Genomic DNA, 18,033 nt, shown 5'->3' on the forward strand with positions numbered 1-18,033 from the left:
GGCATGGGAAATGGAAGGCACAAAGAGAAACTGATGCATTTCACAAGGGAAAAAAAAGAAAGTTTACCCAAAAGCTGTGACAGTGTTTTCTGGATCAACTTTTTATCTTGCAAAGGGTTTCTTCACCTCCTTCAGACCTGCCCCTGCCCTGTCATAGGCCGGTAGGTGGCTCCTGCCTCAGTTCTGACCTTAATTAGCTGTGTGATTTGGGGCAGTCAGCCATTCTCAGAACCTGTGTTCTTACTGGGGAAAGCTTAAAAGGGGGGATTTCATTTCCAGGCTAACTTCTTCAAGGAGAGGTTTTCCTTTTGTTTTTTGTTCTGTTCTCCTTTTTTGTTTTTTGACAGCTTTCTAGCTAAAAGTACTTTCTGCCTTTATGGTGTAAAGGACCAATTTACTGCCTAGGAACACATTTTTTGGAGGGGGGAATGTGGAAAAAACACTCTCTCAAAGTGTTTTGATCTGGTCAAAAGCCCCAAGTACTTCCTAAAAGTTCCTGTCTCTCTAATGTGGTCCATGAGATACATCAGACATTCTTCGCATTGAGCATCACACTCAGCTCCTCTGATCCATCCCGGGGGGTGGGGGGGCCCTGTCTGCCTCCCTTCTCCTCTGAAAACTGGTTTTGAGATGGCACTCAACCTTCCACTGCTCATTAAACCTGGCTGGCTGGAGCCCAACACAATGACTCAACTAGCCTTCTACACATTTATTTAGAATAAGGGTTCCCTCTATATATCTAGAATGATTACCCCCACTGCCTTATAGGCTTAATCTAATTTGGGGTTCGAATCCGCAGCCTTATGTAAAGGAAGTTGGCATTGAAATTGAATTGTTGTACACGACTGTGGACTGAAGTCCATTTCTTATGATAACCAGTGGAACCTGGAGCAGGTCAAATGGGAATTTCTCCAGCATCCTGGAAGATCTTTAGGAGCCCATTTGGAGTACATCCTTCATAAATCCAGTATTATTAATCCATGGGAAAGTCATTAGAAAAACACCTTCTCAAGTCTTCTTTTCTCTGCACTTGTCTAATATTTTCTGGTTCCCCAAAGCCATCTGTTTCTCACCTCTTCTCCCTTTTCCACTAAAATCTACCCTTAGGGGATCTTATTTGGATCATGACTCAAATGTAAAAAAAAAAAAAAAAAAAACGGTAATTAGAGAAATGAACAATGATAGCATATTTGATGATATCAAGATATTATGTTAATTTGGGGGGGTGATAATAGTATTGTGACTTTTTAAAAAATGAGTCCTTTACTTAGGAGATCCATATTGAAATGTGAGCTACACCTTGAAATGCCTGAGATTTGCTTTCAAATAAGAGGGTGGTAGAGGTGACACGAAATTGGACTTGACAAGTGCCAAAGATGAGTGATGAATACTGGGCCTCATTATATGGTTTGCTCTACTTTTGTATATGTTTGAAATTTTCTATAATAAGTTTTCTTTAATAACCCACTCTTAGGGAAACATCTGATAAACTCATACAAACTAAGATGTCACTGACTGATAAGGATAAATAGCAGCTATTTCCTGATGTATCTACATTTTAACAGAAGAAAGAAAGACTTAAGACAAAGAAATGAATCCACCAGTGGCAAATAAGACGGGAGCAAAGGGGAGAAGAGGTGAGGGAAGGGGCCCCAAGGAAAACAGCCACTCGAACCAAAAACTCTGAATACAGTTCCAGTCTCAATTTTCTTTTTTCCATCTGACCTAACAGGATTTAATCAAGATCAGGCCAATAAACACAGCTACAGTTTTTTAAATTGAAGTATAGTTGATTTACAATGTTGTGTTACTTTCAGGTATACAACAAAGTGATTCAGTTTTATATAATATATTCTTTTTCAGATTCTTTTCCCTATACTCAAAATATTGAGTATAGTTCCCTGTGCTGTACAGTAGGTCCTTGTTTGTTTTAATAGTAGTATGTATATGTTAATCCCAAACTCCTAATTTATCCCCCCACTTCCCCTTTACTAACCATAAGTTTGTTGTCTCTATTTAACACAGCTATATATATATATATATATATATTTTTTTTTTTTTTTCGATACGCGGGCCTCTCACTGCCGTGGCCTCTCCCGTTGCGGAGCACAGGCTCCGGACGCGCAGGCCCAGCGGCCATGGCTCACGGGCCCAGCCGCTCCGCGGCATGTGGGATCTTCCCGGACCGGGGCACGAACCCGTGTCCCCTGCATCGGCGGGCGGGCTCCCAACCACTGCGCCACCAGGGAAGCCCCACAGCTATATTTTTAAAAGACTATTTCTGGAGCTACTTTATTGAAAGTCTTCTCCATTTTTTTTGTTGTTGCTAACTGCCATGTAGCAATAGCTACTATCAAAAAGCACTTGCTGTTTATCAGACTCCTTGCTAGGCGCTTCACACACATGATTACATTTGATCTTTATTTGAACTTTTTTAGATATTATTATTCCCATTTTACAGATGAGTCAAAAGTAACTTGTGTACTGTCACTCAGCCCAGGTGGAAGTCTGGTCTCTTAATTACGTCACTAAAGGTCTGCTAAAGATGTAAACTTGGGAGCCATGATCAGTCATTCTACTATAAAGTCATTTAAGAATAGGGCTAAATATAATAAACTGCTATGCTTGCAGGTCTGCTGACTACCAAAAACTTTGGTCAGGTAATACAATTGATGTGGAAGTCACAGTGAATGAACTTTCCTCTGTACATTTTTGCTGGGTTGTGATCTGAAATTTCAGGTACATAAAATAGTTAATGCACTTTAAATATGTTTCTTAGAAAAAATACTCAGGGGGCTTCCCTGGTGGCGCAGTGGTTGAGAGTCTGCCTGCTGATGCAGGAGACACGGGTTCGTGCCCCGGTCCGGGAAGATCCCATATTCGGCGGAGCGGCTGGCCCCCTGAGCCATGGCCGCTGAGCCTGCGCGTCCGGAGCCTGTGCTCCGCAACAGGAGAGGCCACAACAGTGAGAGGCCTGCGTACCGCAAAAAAAAAAAAAAAACTCAGGTGTAAACACAAAACAAAAAGAAATAAAACTGAAAGTAGAAAAATTCTGGAAAAAGAAAAAAAGATCGTCATCTACAATCAAGTACATACTTTTTAATTTCCACTGGAGATGAGCAAAATTCATTGATGACTCCCTCTCAAAAAACATTCTACTAATAAACTAATGAAGAAATTTTAATTTTTGAAATTTAATTTAAATCTAGTACAAATTGGTACTTTATAGCTTTATGCAGACCACCATAGCAGTTATTAATGGCAAGTGCTGTTTTAGGCACTGAGTTAATCACTTTACTTGTTATCTCATTTAACTCAATCCTATAGGATTGTACCCATTTCACATATGATGAGACTGAGGTTCAGAGAGGTTAAATATGTGCACTCACATGGTCAGTAAGTACCAGTGCAGAGATCTAATTCCAAATCAAATGAGAACTACATGTAAAATTCAGATAGTACAATTTAAAAATGAAATTTGCTGAAGAAGGAAGTGACATTATTTTATTTTTAATTAAGGTGTTTCCTTTAGAAAAGATTCAATACTTCTAAGCCTCCAACTTTCTATAGTTAATAGATCCTTTGGGAAATGGTTGCTGGGTTTTTTTTCTTTTTTAAATAATCTAGCCTCCACCCCTGTGACTCATGATCCTCATTATAAAGTATGCCTTTTCTTGCTGATTTCTGGGCAAGTCGATACTGCTGACTGAATCAAAAAATTGGCAAGTAATTTAATGTTAGTTATCTGTACTTTCAAATTGTATCTGGAGCAGTGATTAGGTAAAATAATATAATGCACTATCAATGATTTATTAAAAATTTATTTCATGTAATAAATTATACAATTTAGTTTTATTTATACATAGTCTACACCAAAAATATTTTTGGAAACATCTTTTTCCTTTAGTATAACATACAGGTTAGCAGGCCGACACCAGCTTCAATTCTAATAGCTAAAATCCCCCCACAATTATACATTTATATGTATAAATATGAAGAACATAGCCTTTCCTCACATTTCTCTGAAAGTTCAAGTTGATACCACTTGATAAAAACAAGACCATATAAACATTTCCAGATTTTGCTTAAGGTCTTAGATTGAACTGTAGAATATTAGGTGGAAAATGATAACGATATATTCATTAGCCTTGAACTCATCATCTTACATGTGTGTATTACCATAATGGCCAACAAAGAGCATGCAAGTAAAAAGGAAGGCACAAAAGGAAGCAGTGGGTAAGTCTTAGACCTGTACACTGAGTAGCCACAAGAGACAAATAATCAACACAATTTGACAGACAAGGAAAAAAACTGTTCACTGGATTTCTTTATGTTATATGTTAACAGCATATTCAATTGTTTTTATCAGATTATTCAGAGGGTATCAAACTTCTGAAATGATCAAACTTCTGTGTACACAAATTCAGTTACAAAATAAGGTCAGCCTCCTAAATGCAAAACATAACAAAACCATTTAAGGGCTTGGCAGAAATTAGTACATCTTAGACAGTGGGAAAGAAAACCCAACTTTCATATGCACCAAATGTGGATGTATTCAAAAACATTTCTCTGAGTGTATTATCAATGAGACTCATCAGGGTTTGTCATTGTTGTCAATTGCTGGCTATTTTCCTCTATGAAAGACCACAAGAATTTAACTCATGATGAGCTACTAATTCAATATTAAAGTAACATTGCTGGTTAAAAAAATTATCTTTGTTTTCATTTTAATTTTCCTAAAACGTTATCATAGCCATATAGTCTAAAAATAAAAGCACATCCCCTAGCTTAGACCTCAATCACAGTTCTTATTATAGTGGTTAGAGAAACAGAACCACAATAGAGGTATGTGCTATGGCAAAATATTAGAAAAAACTTAAAAGTTATCATTCTTCATATCAAGTGCCTATTGGCTGAACATAACTGTATTCAATAGTTCATATTCGGACACCTTGTCAACTAATGCAAAAAGCGAAATAAAAAGATTTATAGTTGAACAGAGTTCCTAAGGCTAGTATCACACAGAGGGAGAATTTGTCAGCAGAGAACTTAAGAGCCAAATTGAGAACTGGATTTAAAATACCTTTCCCTGCTGTGTGTATAATTAGTAATACGTTCGGTGACCTAAAGAATATTTCATGTTACTCAATCTTCTTTTCGGGGCAGACTACCACAGCCCAATGACTTTAAAAACCAAACTCCAAAATTCTACCTGATAGTCTTAATAAGGGCAGTTGGATCATAAAGACAGAAAAGGACATCTTAGTCACTGACTGGAAAAGATATCATCCGTTGCCCCTCTGCCCCAGTACGAGAATAACTGAGGCCAATTATGAGGATTACCAATCATTACTAGCAGGCTAAAATAAATAACTGTATGCTTTTTTATACTCATATGTGGAGATGAGAGACGACAAGTCAAAGGACACTGAAGTGGTGGCAAAGGAAAGCCTCAATATGCAGAACCTACAACATCCCTTCAAAAATTCTTGTGACTTCTCCGACCTCAAGGTCAAATTGAAACCAGCATGAATAGAGCTGGAATTCCAAAACCTCTGAAAAGAAAGGACTAATAATAAAAACTGCAGCTGATTTTTAGGCACCAGGAATGAAATGTTATATCTATCATTCACATGTGGGTTCATGTAATTTATCTTCAATTAGAATTATTATCTATTCAGCAGCTGAAGCCCAAGAACTGCTGATACACTGCAGATGAGAAAACATTTGCTGGTCTCTCGGCTCTGGCCTTTCTTAAACTAAATGATGATCACACAATATAGATCACTCGTTCTAGAAAACAATCTTGGCTTACGTGGACGGTATGCTGCACTGCCAGCATCTACATCTGCAACATCACTTCATTCCTTTTCACAGATTCGAGAGGGTCTATAGCAACCCTTCAGCTTTATTAGTTCTACAATTCAGTCTCAAATTCACGTAAAAAATTATACAATTTTTTAATCCAGGATTTACTCCTTTGAAAGAAGTTATTATAGCCATTTAAAGAACCCAGACACTTCAAATATCTGAACCCCAAAGATACAATAATTTTAAAGTAATCTTTACAATATTTGTAATTAAGTACTTTATCTCAACACAGTTGACTTCCAAGGTTGTCAAGCCAGTGTCCAAAATATTCTAACCTACCCGTGGGAGTGGCAGCTGTCTGAGCTCACATTTAACATCATTTACAATGCCAAAACAATAGAGAAAAACACCATCCAGAAAGCTACGTGGCATTCTCTACTGTAGTGTTTTCAAAAGATCGTTCAATGGGATGTCGGTAAGTATTTAATTAAAAAAAGGGTTCCATCTTTAGATAAGGATACATTCAAACTGGAATAAAAGGAATTCTTAGAAACTTTAATATGCCAATAGGCAGGTTTGCAAAGTCCCCAACTTATTTGTCTGTGGAACCTTTTATACCCATGAGCATCTCTTAGGAATAAATGCTCCACAGAGCAAGTCTTGAGAAATACAGCTTTGACATTTTGGTGCATTCAGAGGCTTCACTAACTTCTTAGGCTATGAGACATCAGTCTATTTCTTAAAATTAACAACAAACGTAATAGTTATAGCCAGTACATCTGGAATTTCAGACTCAGAAAGTAAGCATATGGGCAATGAAAAGGGAATACACCTGTTCTTCATACTCCATCATTTTCACCTCTCCAGCAAAAATATGTTCAGAATCCCCATGTTAACCACTCTTAATGACAGCTGTGCAACACACCTGAACAAACCAACCAAATATACAGACTCCTTGAAGCAAAACAATGGAATAAAGTTTTCACTTTCCCAAATGGAAAAATGCACACATGCCATATTAACAATTTATAATTACATATTTAGAAATGGTAACCTCGGTTTTCACTTAAGAATCTATACGCTGTGGAAGCAACCTAAGTGTCCACTGACAGATGAATGGATAAAGAAGATGTGGCACATAGATACAAAGGAATATTACTCAACCTTAAAAAGAAACGAAATTGAACTATCTGTACTGAGGTGGATGGACCTAGAGTCTGTCATATAGAGTGAAGTAAGTCAGAAAGAGAAAAACAAATACCATATGCTAACACATATATATGGAATCTAAAAAAAAAAAAAAGGTTCTGATGAACCTAGGGTCAGGACAGGAATAAAGATGCAGATGTAGAGAATGGACTTGAGGACACGGGGAGGGGGAAGGGTAAGCTGGGACGAAGTGAGAGAGTGGCATGGACATATATACACTACCAAATGTAAAATACATAGCTAGTGGGAAGCAGCCGCATAGCACAGGGAGATCAGCTCAGTGCTTTGTGACCACCTAGAGGGGTGGGATAGGGAGGGTGGGAGGGAGGGAGACACAAGAGGGAGGGGATATGGGGATATATGTATATGTATAGCTGATTCACTTTGTGATACAGCAGAAACTAACACAACACTGTAAAGCAATTATACTCCAATAAAGATGTTAACAACAAAAAAAAGAATCTATATGCTGCTTAGTTGGTAACATTTATAGAGCTACCTTCTTTGAAGTACTACTGAATAATTCAAGTTGCTATGGAAAACTTCTCTTTACTGAGGAGCTCTTTTACTTTAGAGAAGTTTTTATCAACCTCAGCACTACTGACATTTTGGGATGGATAAATCTTTGTTTTGAGAAGTTATCTTGTCCATTGTAGGATGTTGAACAGCACCCCTGGCCTCCCCTCACTAGATGTCAATAGCATCCTACTAGGTTTGACAATCAAAAAAGATCCCCAGAGAATTCCCTGGTGGTCCAATGGTTAGGACTCCACACTTTCACTGCTGAGGGCGAGGGTTCAATCCCTGGTCGAGGAACTAAGATCCCACAAGCCGTGTGGCGTGGCCGAAAAAAAAAAAAAAAAAAAAAAAAAAAACCCCAAAAATATCTCCAGATGTTACTTAGATATAAGAAGCCAATCATCCCCAGGTGAGATCCATTTCTGTTGAGCAAAAATTAAAGCTTACACCTTGACCTTGACTCTGCTTTCCTGGGAAATGTCCATTTTACAGGCATACTGTGACTTACACATATCAACAAACATCTACTAATTAGTAGCATTAGTGATCTTTCTAAACTCTGTGTGGTCAGAAACTTAAGTAATTTGTGAATGATAGAGAATGGTCAGAAGAAAGCAGTCTACACATTTCAAAGAGAATCAGAGTAATGTGTAATTTTACTATCATTATATTAGTAAGAATTATCTGAATCATAATGTTTATTTGGCAAATATTTAACAATTAGAAAAACGCTAATCGTACATTATAACCTGTTAAGGATAATGATTGAGGCAGTCTGAGAACAACAAATGTAACAATCGTCAATGGCTAGCTCAGACCATGTTCTATTCCTTGACCAAATATTCTCCATGAAATTCTCAATTCAAAAATCTCAAGTCTTGTCTTTAAACTGCTAGCTTATACTGTAGCCTCATCACTTTTTTTTAAATTATCACAAAGAAACCCTTCACATGACATCAGGAAGAATCCTGGCATGTGCCAAGAAGTACATTATCTGGTTTTAAAGCCATTTCTTCTATAACCACATCTTCAGTTTTATCATAATTGTCAACTCCAGCTACATCACTCTCTTTATTTTGTTCTTTTCTTACTGCCTTTAAACACTTGTCAAGTCTATTTATGAACAAGTCCACATCCTGTGTCTTCATACCGATGGCTGATGCGGCATTGAGATAAGCACAAGGGTAATTATTTGTATGTGACATAAAGCCTCTGAAAGTGTAGCCACTCACAGTCTGCACAGACCCAAGAGGCACAACCCTGAAAGGGAAAAGATTTACCAATTTAGTATGTCTGGTGATGTTAACAGAGTATCACCCATAAACAAAAGAAAGCTGTGTTACTAAGCGTTACACCTACTTAGTAAGAAGTTTAATAACAGCCATAAATCGTAGCCTATGAAAACAGACTGCAGCCTTAAAATAAAATTATACAATGCACTTCACATAGGAAAGTACTACCTGATGCTTATCATTTACTTATCTTCTATTAAAGAGCTACAAGCTCTAGGAATCAAAAACACCTTTACATCTTCAAAAAGGTAAAAAGAAAGTTATTCCTGTTTTTGTATCAAATACCAGAATCTGATTTCACATATACACACTTTAATGGAATATTTAAGTTTGTAAATCAAACCACTTTGATTAACTGCCGTGTATCGCCTCAAGTAATCAATAGATTAGAATTACATCTATCTGATCACGTTATGCAATGGAGGGTTTTAAAGCCAGGATCCAGCAGAAATTACATAACTGCTTACAGTGGGTTGATGGTCAGCAATCATTAAATTCAGCAATGGTACATGCATTTTTAAAGCTTGATTTCACTGTCATACTTGATATAAGCAGATTTCTAACAGTACTTTTTTTTTTTTTAAGAACTCAATTAAGATCAACCTAAACGTAAAGACGAATAGTGGCAACACTAAAGAGCAAGGCCAAGAAAACCATCTTAGAAGTGTCAAAGCTATGCTGCATATAGATACAGCTCATCAAGGTAAAAGGTGAATTCATCTAAGATGCTTTTCCTTTTAAAAAGTTGTTCTTTGATGTGAAATCTCTAACCTCTGGTAGTCAGAGAGAAATTCTTTAGCAGAAGCACGTAAAGAAGAGCACTTAGAGCAAGGTACTTTTCAAGTCGCTTTTCTCTGACCTCCTCAAACATAAAATGAAAAATGAAATTCATCTTAAGCTATGTACATATAAAAGCAAAAAGTAGATTTTTCAAAGGCAGTACTTAGACAAGAATTGCATAGCGTTTTCAGTTTAGGAAATGGACTTTTCCTTAAAAACATTTTCACTTAAACTTAGTAATGAAGACAACTTATTTCTAACACCATAATGCGACACCACTGAAGATAATCTAACAAAGGAAAATAAAGACAAAAATTTGTACAGAGGGGTAATGAACTTTGTGTTTCTATGTCCATTAAGGCAAACAAGATTCGTATCTTTCCTGTGACTATTTAACGTTCCACAGGTGACTGACTGTGTGACAGCCTTACAGATTCTCCACCTCATCATTCTTTTCCTCCACGATGAATTCTCAGGTGCAGTTCAGCACATACTTGGGGGACTTATTGTTAAAGAAACGTGCTTTATTAGAGTTAATTTTGAAAAGTGAAATAAACCCAATCCTCTTTTAAACATACTTACCTGGCTCCAGAAACCTGTCTGGTAAAAAGCATGGAGCCAAGCCGAGTGGCAGCTTTGTCACAGTGTTTATCTAGTGTTTTAAGTGTCATAGCTGAAAAAGAAAAAAGTATTCCAGTGAGCCTTGGTTCACCAGCACAAAACCACTTAAGAAACAAACAATCACAGAGACATCACTTTTTTTATTGTGCTAATAAACATGTAACAAAATTTACCATCTTACCCAATTTTTAGGTATACAGTTCAGTGGTATTAAATACATTCAATCTTGTTACACAACGATCATCACCATCCATCCCCATAACTTTATCTTATAAAACTGACACTCTATACCTATTAAACAATAATTCCCCATTTTCCTCTCTCCCTGGCAACCAGCATTACACTTTCTGTCTATGATTTTGAGTACTCTAAGTACCTCATATAGGTGGAATCATACAGCATTTATCTTTTTGTGACTATCTTATTTCATGGAGATATCACTTTTTATTCATTGTCACATGGCACCATTTCACTTTAATGTATTTAATAAATAGTAAGGATTTAATAAATTACTATTTAAGGAGTAATAAATTACTATTTAATAAATAGTAAGGATTTGTTTCCATATCAGATAAAAATATGTTAACATAAACATGCTCAGAATCAGAAGAGAATTTCCATATCACCCTTCCAAAAAGTGAATTTTCCAATTAAATAAATGGAACAATGACATGGGTAATATGACTTACTATACTAGATACTTTACAAATATAATCTCAAACATTTTTAACAACTTTGTATGTGAGGGATCATTATCTCTACTTATAGACAGGGAAAAGGAAGTTAGAGGCTAGTACATGGCAGAACTGGGATTCAAATCATACCGTATCACCTTCTATAATATCTACATAGATTATAAACCAACAAAGGACTGATTGGGGTGATTTTATTATCTATCAGTGGCCAAATGGTTTTCCAAGGAAGCCCATTCCTGAAAAAGGCTTCAATTACAGATTATTATTTCCTTACTTTCCTCAGATATACATGAAATATGAACCATATTATACTATATATATTCACAAATTAAAAGGGGTAATCATGAAGTTTAAAAGTTAAATGCATAAAAGTCAACATTCTTTTTATCCTGTTTAGTAATTCTTGTACTACATGACAAAATGAAATGATCATAAATACAGATTTCTCCAACACATGCACACTCAAGAAAATAAATAATAACAGCATTAAAAATTATAAGAATATCTTTAATGTTATGGTGTTTTGTTAACTGGTAGAAATTTTAAAATATTTATATAGAGTCCTTATCAGTGACCAAGTTATTTTGGTGAGAAGCAAGAGTTAAAAGTATTATTTTCCATATATTCAGTATAACACAACATAGATTTGAATTCTTTCAGCGTATAGGTTTTATATTAGAAATACATTACAGCATATCATCACCTTATCTTTGATAAAGGAGGCAGGAATGTACAGTGGAGAAAGGACAGTCTCTTCAATAAGTGGTGCTGGGAAAACTGGACAGGTACATGTAAAAGTATGAGATTAGATCACTCCCTAACACCATACACAAAAATAAGCTCAAAATGGATTAAAGACCTAAATGTAAGGCCAGAAACTATCAAACTCTTAGAGGAAAACATAGGCAGAACACCCTATGACATAAATCACAGCAAGATCCTTTTTGACCCACCTCCTAGGCAAATGGAAATAAAAACAAAAGTAAACAAATGGGACCTAATGAAACTTCAAAGCTTTTGCACAGCAAAGGAAACCATAAACAAGGGGAAAAGACAACCCTCAGAAAGGGAGAAAATATTTGCAAATGAAGCAACTGACAAAGGACTAATCTCCAAAATTTATAAGCAGCTCATGCAGCTCAATAACAAAAAAACAAACAACCCAATCCAAAAATGGGCAGAAGACCTAAAGAGACATTTCTCCAAAGAAGATATACAGACTGCCAACAAACACATGAAAGAATGCTCAACATCATTAATCATTAGAGAAATGCAAATCAAAACTACAATGAGATATCATCTCACACCGGTCAGAATGGCCATCATCAAAAAATCTACAAACAATAAATGCTGGAGAGGGTGTGGAGAAAAGGGAACACTCTCGCACTGCTGGTGGGAATGTGAATTGGTACAGCCACTATGGAGAACAGTATGGAGGTTCCTTAAAAAACTACAAATAGAACTACCATATGACCCAGCAATCCCACTACTGGGGACATATACTGAGAAAACCGTAACTCAAAAAGAGTCATGTACCAAAATGTTCATTGCAGCTCTATTTACAATAGCCTGGAGATGGAAACAACCTAAGTGTCCATCATTGCATGAATGGATAAAGAAGATGTGGCACATATATACAATGGAATATTATTCAGCCATAAAAAGAAACGAAATTGAGCTATTTGTAATGAGGTGGATAGACCTAAAGTCTGTCATACAGAGTGAAGTAAGTCAGAAAGAGAAAGACAAATACCGTATGCTAACACATATATATGGAATTTAAGGGAAAAAGAACGTCATGAAGAACCTAGGGGTAAGACAGGAATAAAGACACAGACCTACTAGAGAATGGACTTGAGGATATGGGGAGGAGGAAGGGTAAGATGTGACAAAGCGAGAGAGAGGCATGGACATATATACACTACCAAACGTAAGGTAGATTAGCTAGTGGGAAGCAGCCGCATAGCACAGGGAGATCAGCTCTGTGCTTTTGGACCACCTAGAGGGGTGGGATAGGGAGGGTGGGAGGGAGGGAAACGCAAGAGGGAAGAGATATGGGAACATATGTATATGTATAACTGATTCACTTTGCTATAAAGCAGAAACTAACACACCATTGTAAGGCAATTATACTCCAATAAAGCTGTTAAAAAAAAAAGAAATACAGCATTTATAAAGGCTGACTAAACTTTTAAAATTTACAAATTAGCACTGTAATGAAATTAGAAACATCACTGTAACCAGAAAGAATTCATACTCTTTCTAGAAACACCAGCTTCCCACTGCGGATGGTTCAGAAGTACTATGTTTTTTTTAAGAAAAAAAATTACCTAAAGATATGGGATTGTGAGGTGTATGCAACACTCTTCCATTGTAGGCTTCTGACAGCTTCTTTAGTTGGTTGGACAAATACGAAAACATTTCCTGCAACAACAAAATGTTACATTTAAAGAAAATCAAATAAATACTGCAACTTGCTAGATTTAATAAAACAACCCTGATTGGTGTACAGTCTATGCTGTAAATTAACTCCTTCATATGCCCTAGGAGCAATTCTTTTCCTTTGCCACAATATAGAAAGATTTAAAGCCGCCAGAATTATCAGAAACCACAGGATTTAAAGGTAAAGAACCAGCACATTTCCTGCTCTGGGGCTATCACATATCTATCACAAATCCTTCCTTTTCAGAACTTCCAGGGCTACCACTCTAGTCCAAGCAGCCATTAACCTCTCCCCTGGACCACAGCAATAGATTCTAAATGACTTCTCTGCCTACTTTCCCACCCCTCCAGACAGAGGCCACAGTGGTCTCTCAAAAACATGAATCAGATCATGTCCCTCCCAATGACTTCCTCCTGTGTTAAAAAAAATCAAACTCTTCATCCACGTGATACACCCCAGCCAACACACCCAACTCAGTGACAGTCATTCCCTCCACTCACTATATGCTAGCCGCATCAGCCTCCTTTCCAATCCCTGAACATGTCAGAACCTTTGTGCCTGTTTCCCCTGGACTTGGAAAGCTCTTCTCCCAGATGATTCCAAGAGTGGTCCCTTTTGTCACAATGTAAGGAGACCTTTCTTTATTACTTCCCTGTTAAAGTAGCTCTCCGACTCTGCCCACCCCCAACTCCCAATCTCCCTCCAACACCATTACCTATTTTGGTTCCTTCACTATACTTATCACAGTCTGAAATTTGTCTTTAATTTGCTTAAATAAATATTGCCTATGACTGCCTATTAGAATGGAAAAACTCCTTGAAAGCAGGGACTTTCTATCTTCTTCACCACTGCTTTCCCAACAGCAAGAAAAACGTGCCAGACTTTTAGTATGTGCCAGACTTAGGAAGAGGCAGCTTAAAAATATATTTCCTTTAAATATTATAAACTTAAAATTAACAATTCCCTTAACTCAATTAAAAGAATACAGCATCTAAAAACTAAAAATTGTATTCTTGATCCTACTCTGAAAAATAGTGTATACCCAGAAGTAAAAAATAAAAATACATATATTTTACAAGTACAAAATCTCATGTGCACGTGTATGTGAGAATTTAATAAACCTACAAATAAATATTAAGTTGGCAACTGTTTGACCTAAAATTGTATTTTCTTCTCCTAGTAAGCACTTTAAAAAGTGTTGAAATGAAAATCTGCCCAAGTGAGTCTGCAGCTGAACAAAACCCATTTGCACTGACCTCCTCCAGCCACAGTCAAAACATAAAAACTCTAATGATGCACCAAAGAGCCAAGGGCCAACAGAGTACCCAAGTGGAGACAGGAGGAAATGATGCTTCAACTTCAAAGGCCACATAAGCAGCTTCAGCTTTCTCTAAAGTGAAGGCTGGATAGTCTGATCCCACACTGAGACCCAGAGTAGCTTTTTCATGTCTAAAGTACATAGTAGATGACTAACTCCATCTTTTGTTAGGTAAAGATTTAAAAAAGAGGGAAAGTCTTACCAGGTTTATGAATTATTAATGAGTCTCCTTAAGACCACAAACATTTTTACCCTTGTCAACACAGTATATTTTATATTCTGAACTAAAAACACTTTAATAGTCATTCTTAAATTTTTAGGATATTTTATAAGAACAATTCTCAGCATGCCAGAATGATGAAATCTTAGATCACTAAAATGTACTGATTCTTTTTATATTCACAAAGTTAACGCCCACATCTGTCATATCAAATGAAGCTATAAGTAAACATACTGTTATATGTAATAAGTCTTTCTCTTTTGCCATTAAAAAAAGTGTATAGAAATCCTTAAGGATGCATATGTTATCACCATTTGCAGAAACAGAAAAAAGAGTAGGCATCTTTTCTGAGACATATAAAGATTTCCTGGCCCCCTCCTTCTTAAACTAATATTGATGTTCACTTCAGAAGGTGAAACAATAAGAAATCAAATGAAATTTAAAAATCAAGAGTTTTTCTTGCAACTGAAACAATTCATAATCTTTTAGTACCACACCAGAGTTAATGAAGAGTAGAATTCCTAGGTTTCATTTATATTTTCATCTACTATGAAGTAACTAGGTCATAATTTAAATGCTCAGTGTTGGGAATTCCTTGGCAGTCCAGTGGTTAGGACTTGGCACTTTCACTGCCGAAGGCCTGGGTTCAATCTGGTCGGAGATCTAAGATACCACAAGCCGCGTGGCGAGGCCAAAAAGAAAAGAAAAGAAAAGAAATGCTCAGCGTTGTTTAAAAAAAGAAAAAAGGAGTCACACATTTTAACTTAGATATTAACTGTTGATTCTTCTTCATTATATTATACACCAAAGTCTTAATCTGCATCTAATTCTCTCTTACTCTCAAACTCATTAACCTCGCATAAGCAGAAACAAATCTGATAGCCAGGAAATGCCTTTTACAGACTCCTACATTTTCCCCCCTAACAACAAAAAAACTTATTTCAATTGTGAGGGCCAATTTAGAATGTTATTCTATCTAGTCATGGCTGCTACAATAATCACCAGTGCAGTTACACTTGTAGTATGAAAGGAACCTGATGAGTAATTTGTCCTTAATTTGTACTTAGCTATTTCTAAAAAAAAAAAAAAGAAAAAAAGAAATGTTTCCTCAGTAACACCCCTAGAGGGTGCTTTTAAATTTACTAATGGGGCTTCCCTGGTGGTTGAGAGTCCGCCTGCCAATGCAGGGGACACGGGTTTGTGCCCCGGTCCGGGAAGATCCCACATACCGCGGAGCGGCTGGGCCCGTGAGCCATGGCCGCTGAGCCTGCGCGTCTGGAGCCTGTGCTCTGCAACGGGAGAGGCCACAACAGTGAGAGGCTCGCATACTGCAAAAAAAAATTACTAATGCATACGTGGCTATTAAAAAACAAAATTTCCCAATGTTAAATTTCTAATATTTAACAAATTTAGTTCTAACCAGTTCTATCAATGACTTGCTAATGCCACTATAACTGTAGCTAACATTAGGATAAAAATCTTCAAACTAAACGTAATACTAACTCAATCACATATCACTAGTAAATGGGAGTAAACAAAAAAGAATATATTAGTGAGTCAAGTTCACATCCATCTACAAATATTTTTAGTATCTCTACTCCACATAAAGTGTTATGATAGGTAATCCAATAAGCAAAGCAGTTTACAATATCTTAAATGTACTGAATCCTACAGTATTTCTCATATTAAGGTCCTAAATGCTCTCCCATTGATATCACTACATTTAAAAAATATCATTTAAGAGACTGTACCACTATTTCCTACACTAATACTTAGCTAAGCAGTTTTTATCTGATATATCAAAGGTACTCCAGAACCTGCACTATTTTTGCTACAGTTAGATCTATAACTGACATTTATTATAAAATACTTCCGTAAAGGGAGAAATTTATAAGCACCCCAAGCAAATGTATACAGAAAGATCTTACTTAAAAGAAATGAAATATTATCGATTTTCTATGTCTCTTGTGTTGTATTTAAATTAATTTTAAGACTCTTCACTAGAGATAAACTGAACTGTATACCTGAATGCTAATGTCAGCTACATTTCTAGAAAAAAAATATAAAACTTTACACCATAATTCAAGATGTTAATGGAAGAGAAGCTGAATTATATTAAGCATTATCTTTCACATAGTCTTTTGCAAATTGATTTGCAGTTGTGAAGCCCAGCATCTGGCTTATCCCTTCCCATAACCCAAAGATGTGCATAATTCACGACATTCTAAAGAAAAAGGTCTTATGCTTATACTGCTTCATATTACAGGATAAGGTAAAAGAGAACTTCACATATTATTACAATATGCCTCATAAGGTGGGTAATACAAAAAAAAGGAAACATAACAAGTAGTCTGGTATTTCATTGATAACATGGAAGGTTGGATGGACAATGGACTGTTGGTATGTATCCACACACACAGATGTCCTGAAGTGAAGACAACGGTACTAAATGAGGGATGCTGCTATCTATAACTGTGGCCAGGCCACAGTGTCCAGGCATACTCCTTGCATCACAGGCTAAAGCACTGCTTTCAAACTCTTCTGTTGAAGCCCCATATCCAGGCCTGAAATCTGACACTTTTGCTGAGATTCAACTACTCCACTTTCAGGGCTGCAAATCTTCTAAGTTCCCAAACTTAGCTTTATTATAGGATATTGTTTGAAGCTGTATGTCTTATGTTCTCCAAGTTTCAGCTAACAAATTCCAGCTACAGGAGCAGCCAGTCCTCTGTCATTCCTCTTCTGAGCTTGTCCAGTTCAGCAGATAGTTGCAACAATGAATGATTATCTGCCTGCCCTGTTCAGCAAAGTACTCTTCTAAAAGTAAAGCTAAGCAGAATTATAATGATCTTCTCCAGAAGCCAATGTGAAGGATGAACATCTAAGCCTGATCTTTCCTTCTGCATAGAGCAACTCAAAGAAATAGCTTCTTCAATTTTCACCCCTTTTCTTAAAGGCCTCTTCAGTTAAACTTCCTGGTCACTTCTCCCCTCAATGAAGCAGATGTTTTGATCAGGAAGGGGCTAAGAGCAAAGAGGTTCAATTCACACCCAGAGTTCCACTCTCTTTCATCCTTTCACCCTTCAAAAAAAAAAAAGGCTTGAGAAGGAATGGATTCAAGCTGA

General features: G+C 36.6%; 1 protein-coding gene across 1 annotated transcript in view; it reads right to left on the minus strand.

The window, feature by feature from the left end:
* Nucleotides 1–8,495: 8,495 nt before the first annotated feature.
* The window catches only part of SEPSECS (Sep (O-phosphoserine) tRNA:Sec (selenocysteine) tRNA synthase), a 35,457-nt gene continuing 25,919 nt past the window's right edge, over nucleotides 8,496–18,033 (minus strand). The window contains exons 9-11 of the mRNA XM_007448801.1: nucleotides 13,258–13,351; nucleotides 10,194–10,284; nucleotides 8,496–8,799 (exon numbers count right to left, since the gene is read on the minus strand). Of these exons, the coding sequence (XP_007448863.1) occupies nucleotides 8,496–8,799; nucleotides 10,194–10,284; nucleotides 13,258–13,351 (489 nt within the window). The remainder of the gene's footprint in view (nucleotides 8,800–10,193; nucleotides 10,285–13,257; nucleotides 13,352–18,033) is intronic.

Source organism: Lipotes vexillifer, unplaced genomic scaffold (genome assembly GCF_000442215.2).
Source record: "Lipotes vexillifer unplaced genomic scaffold, Lipotes_vexillifer_v1.1 scaffold100, whole genome shotgun sequence".
Lineage (NCBI taxonomy): Eukaryota > Metazoa > Chordata > Mammalia > Artiodactyla > Lipotidae > Lipotes > Lipotes vexillifer.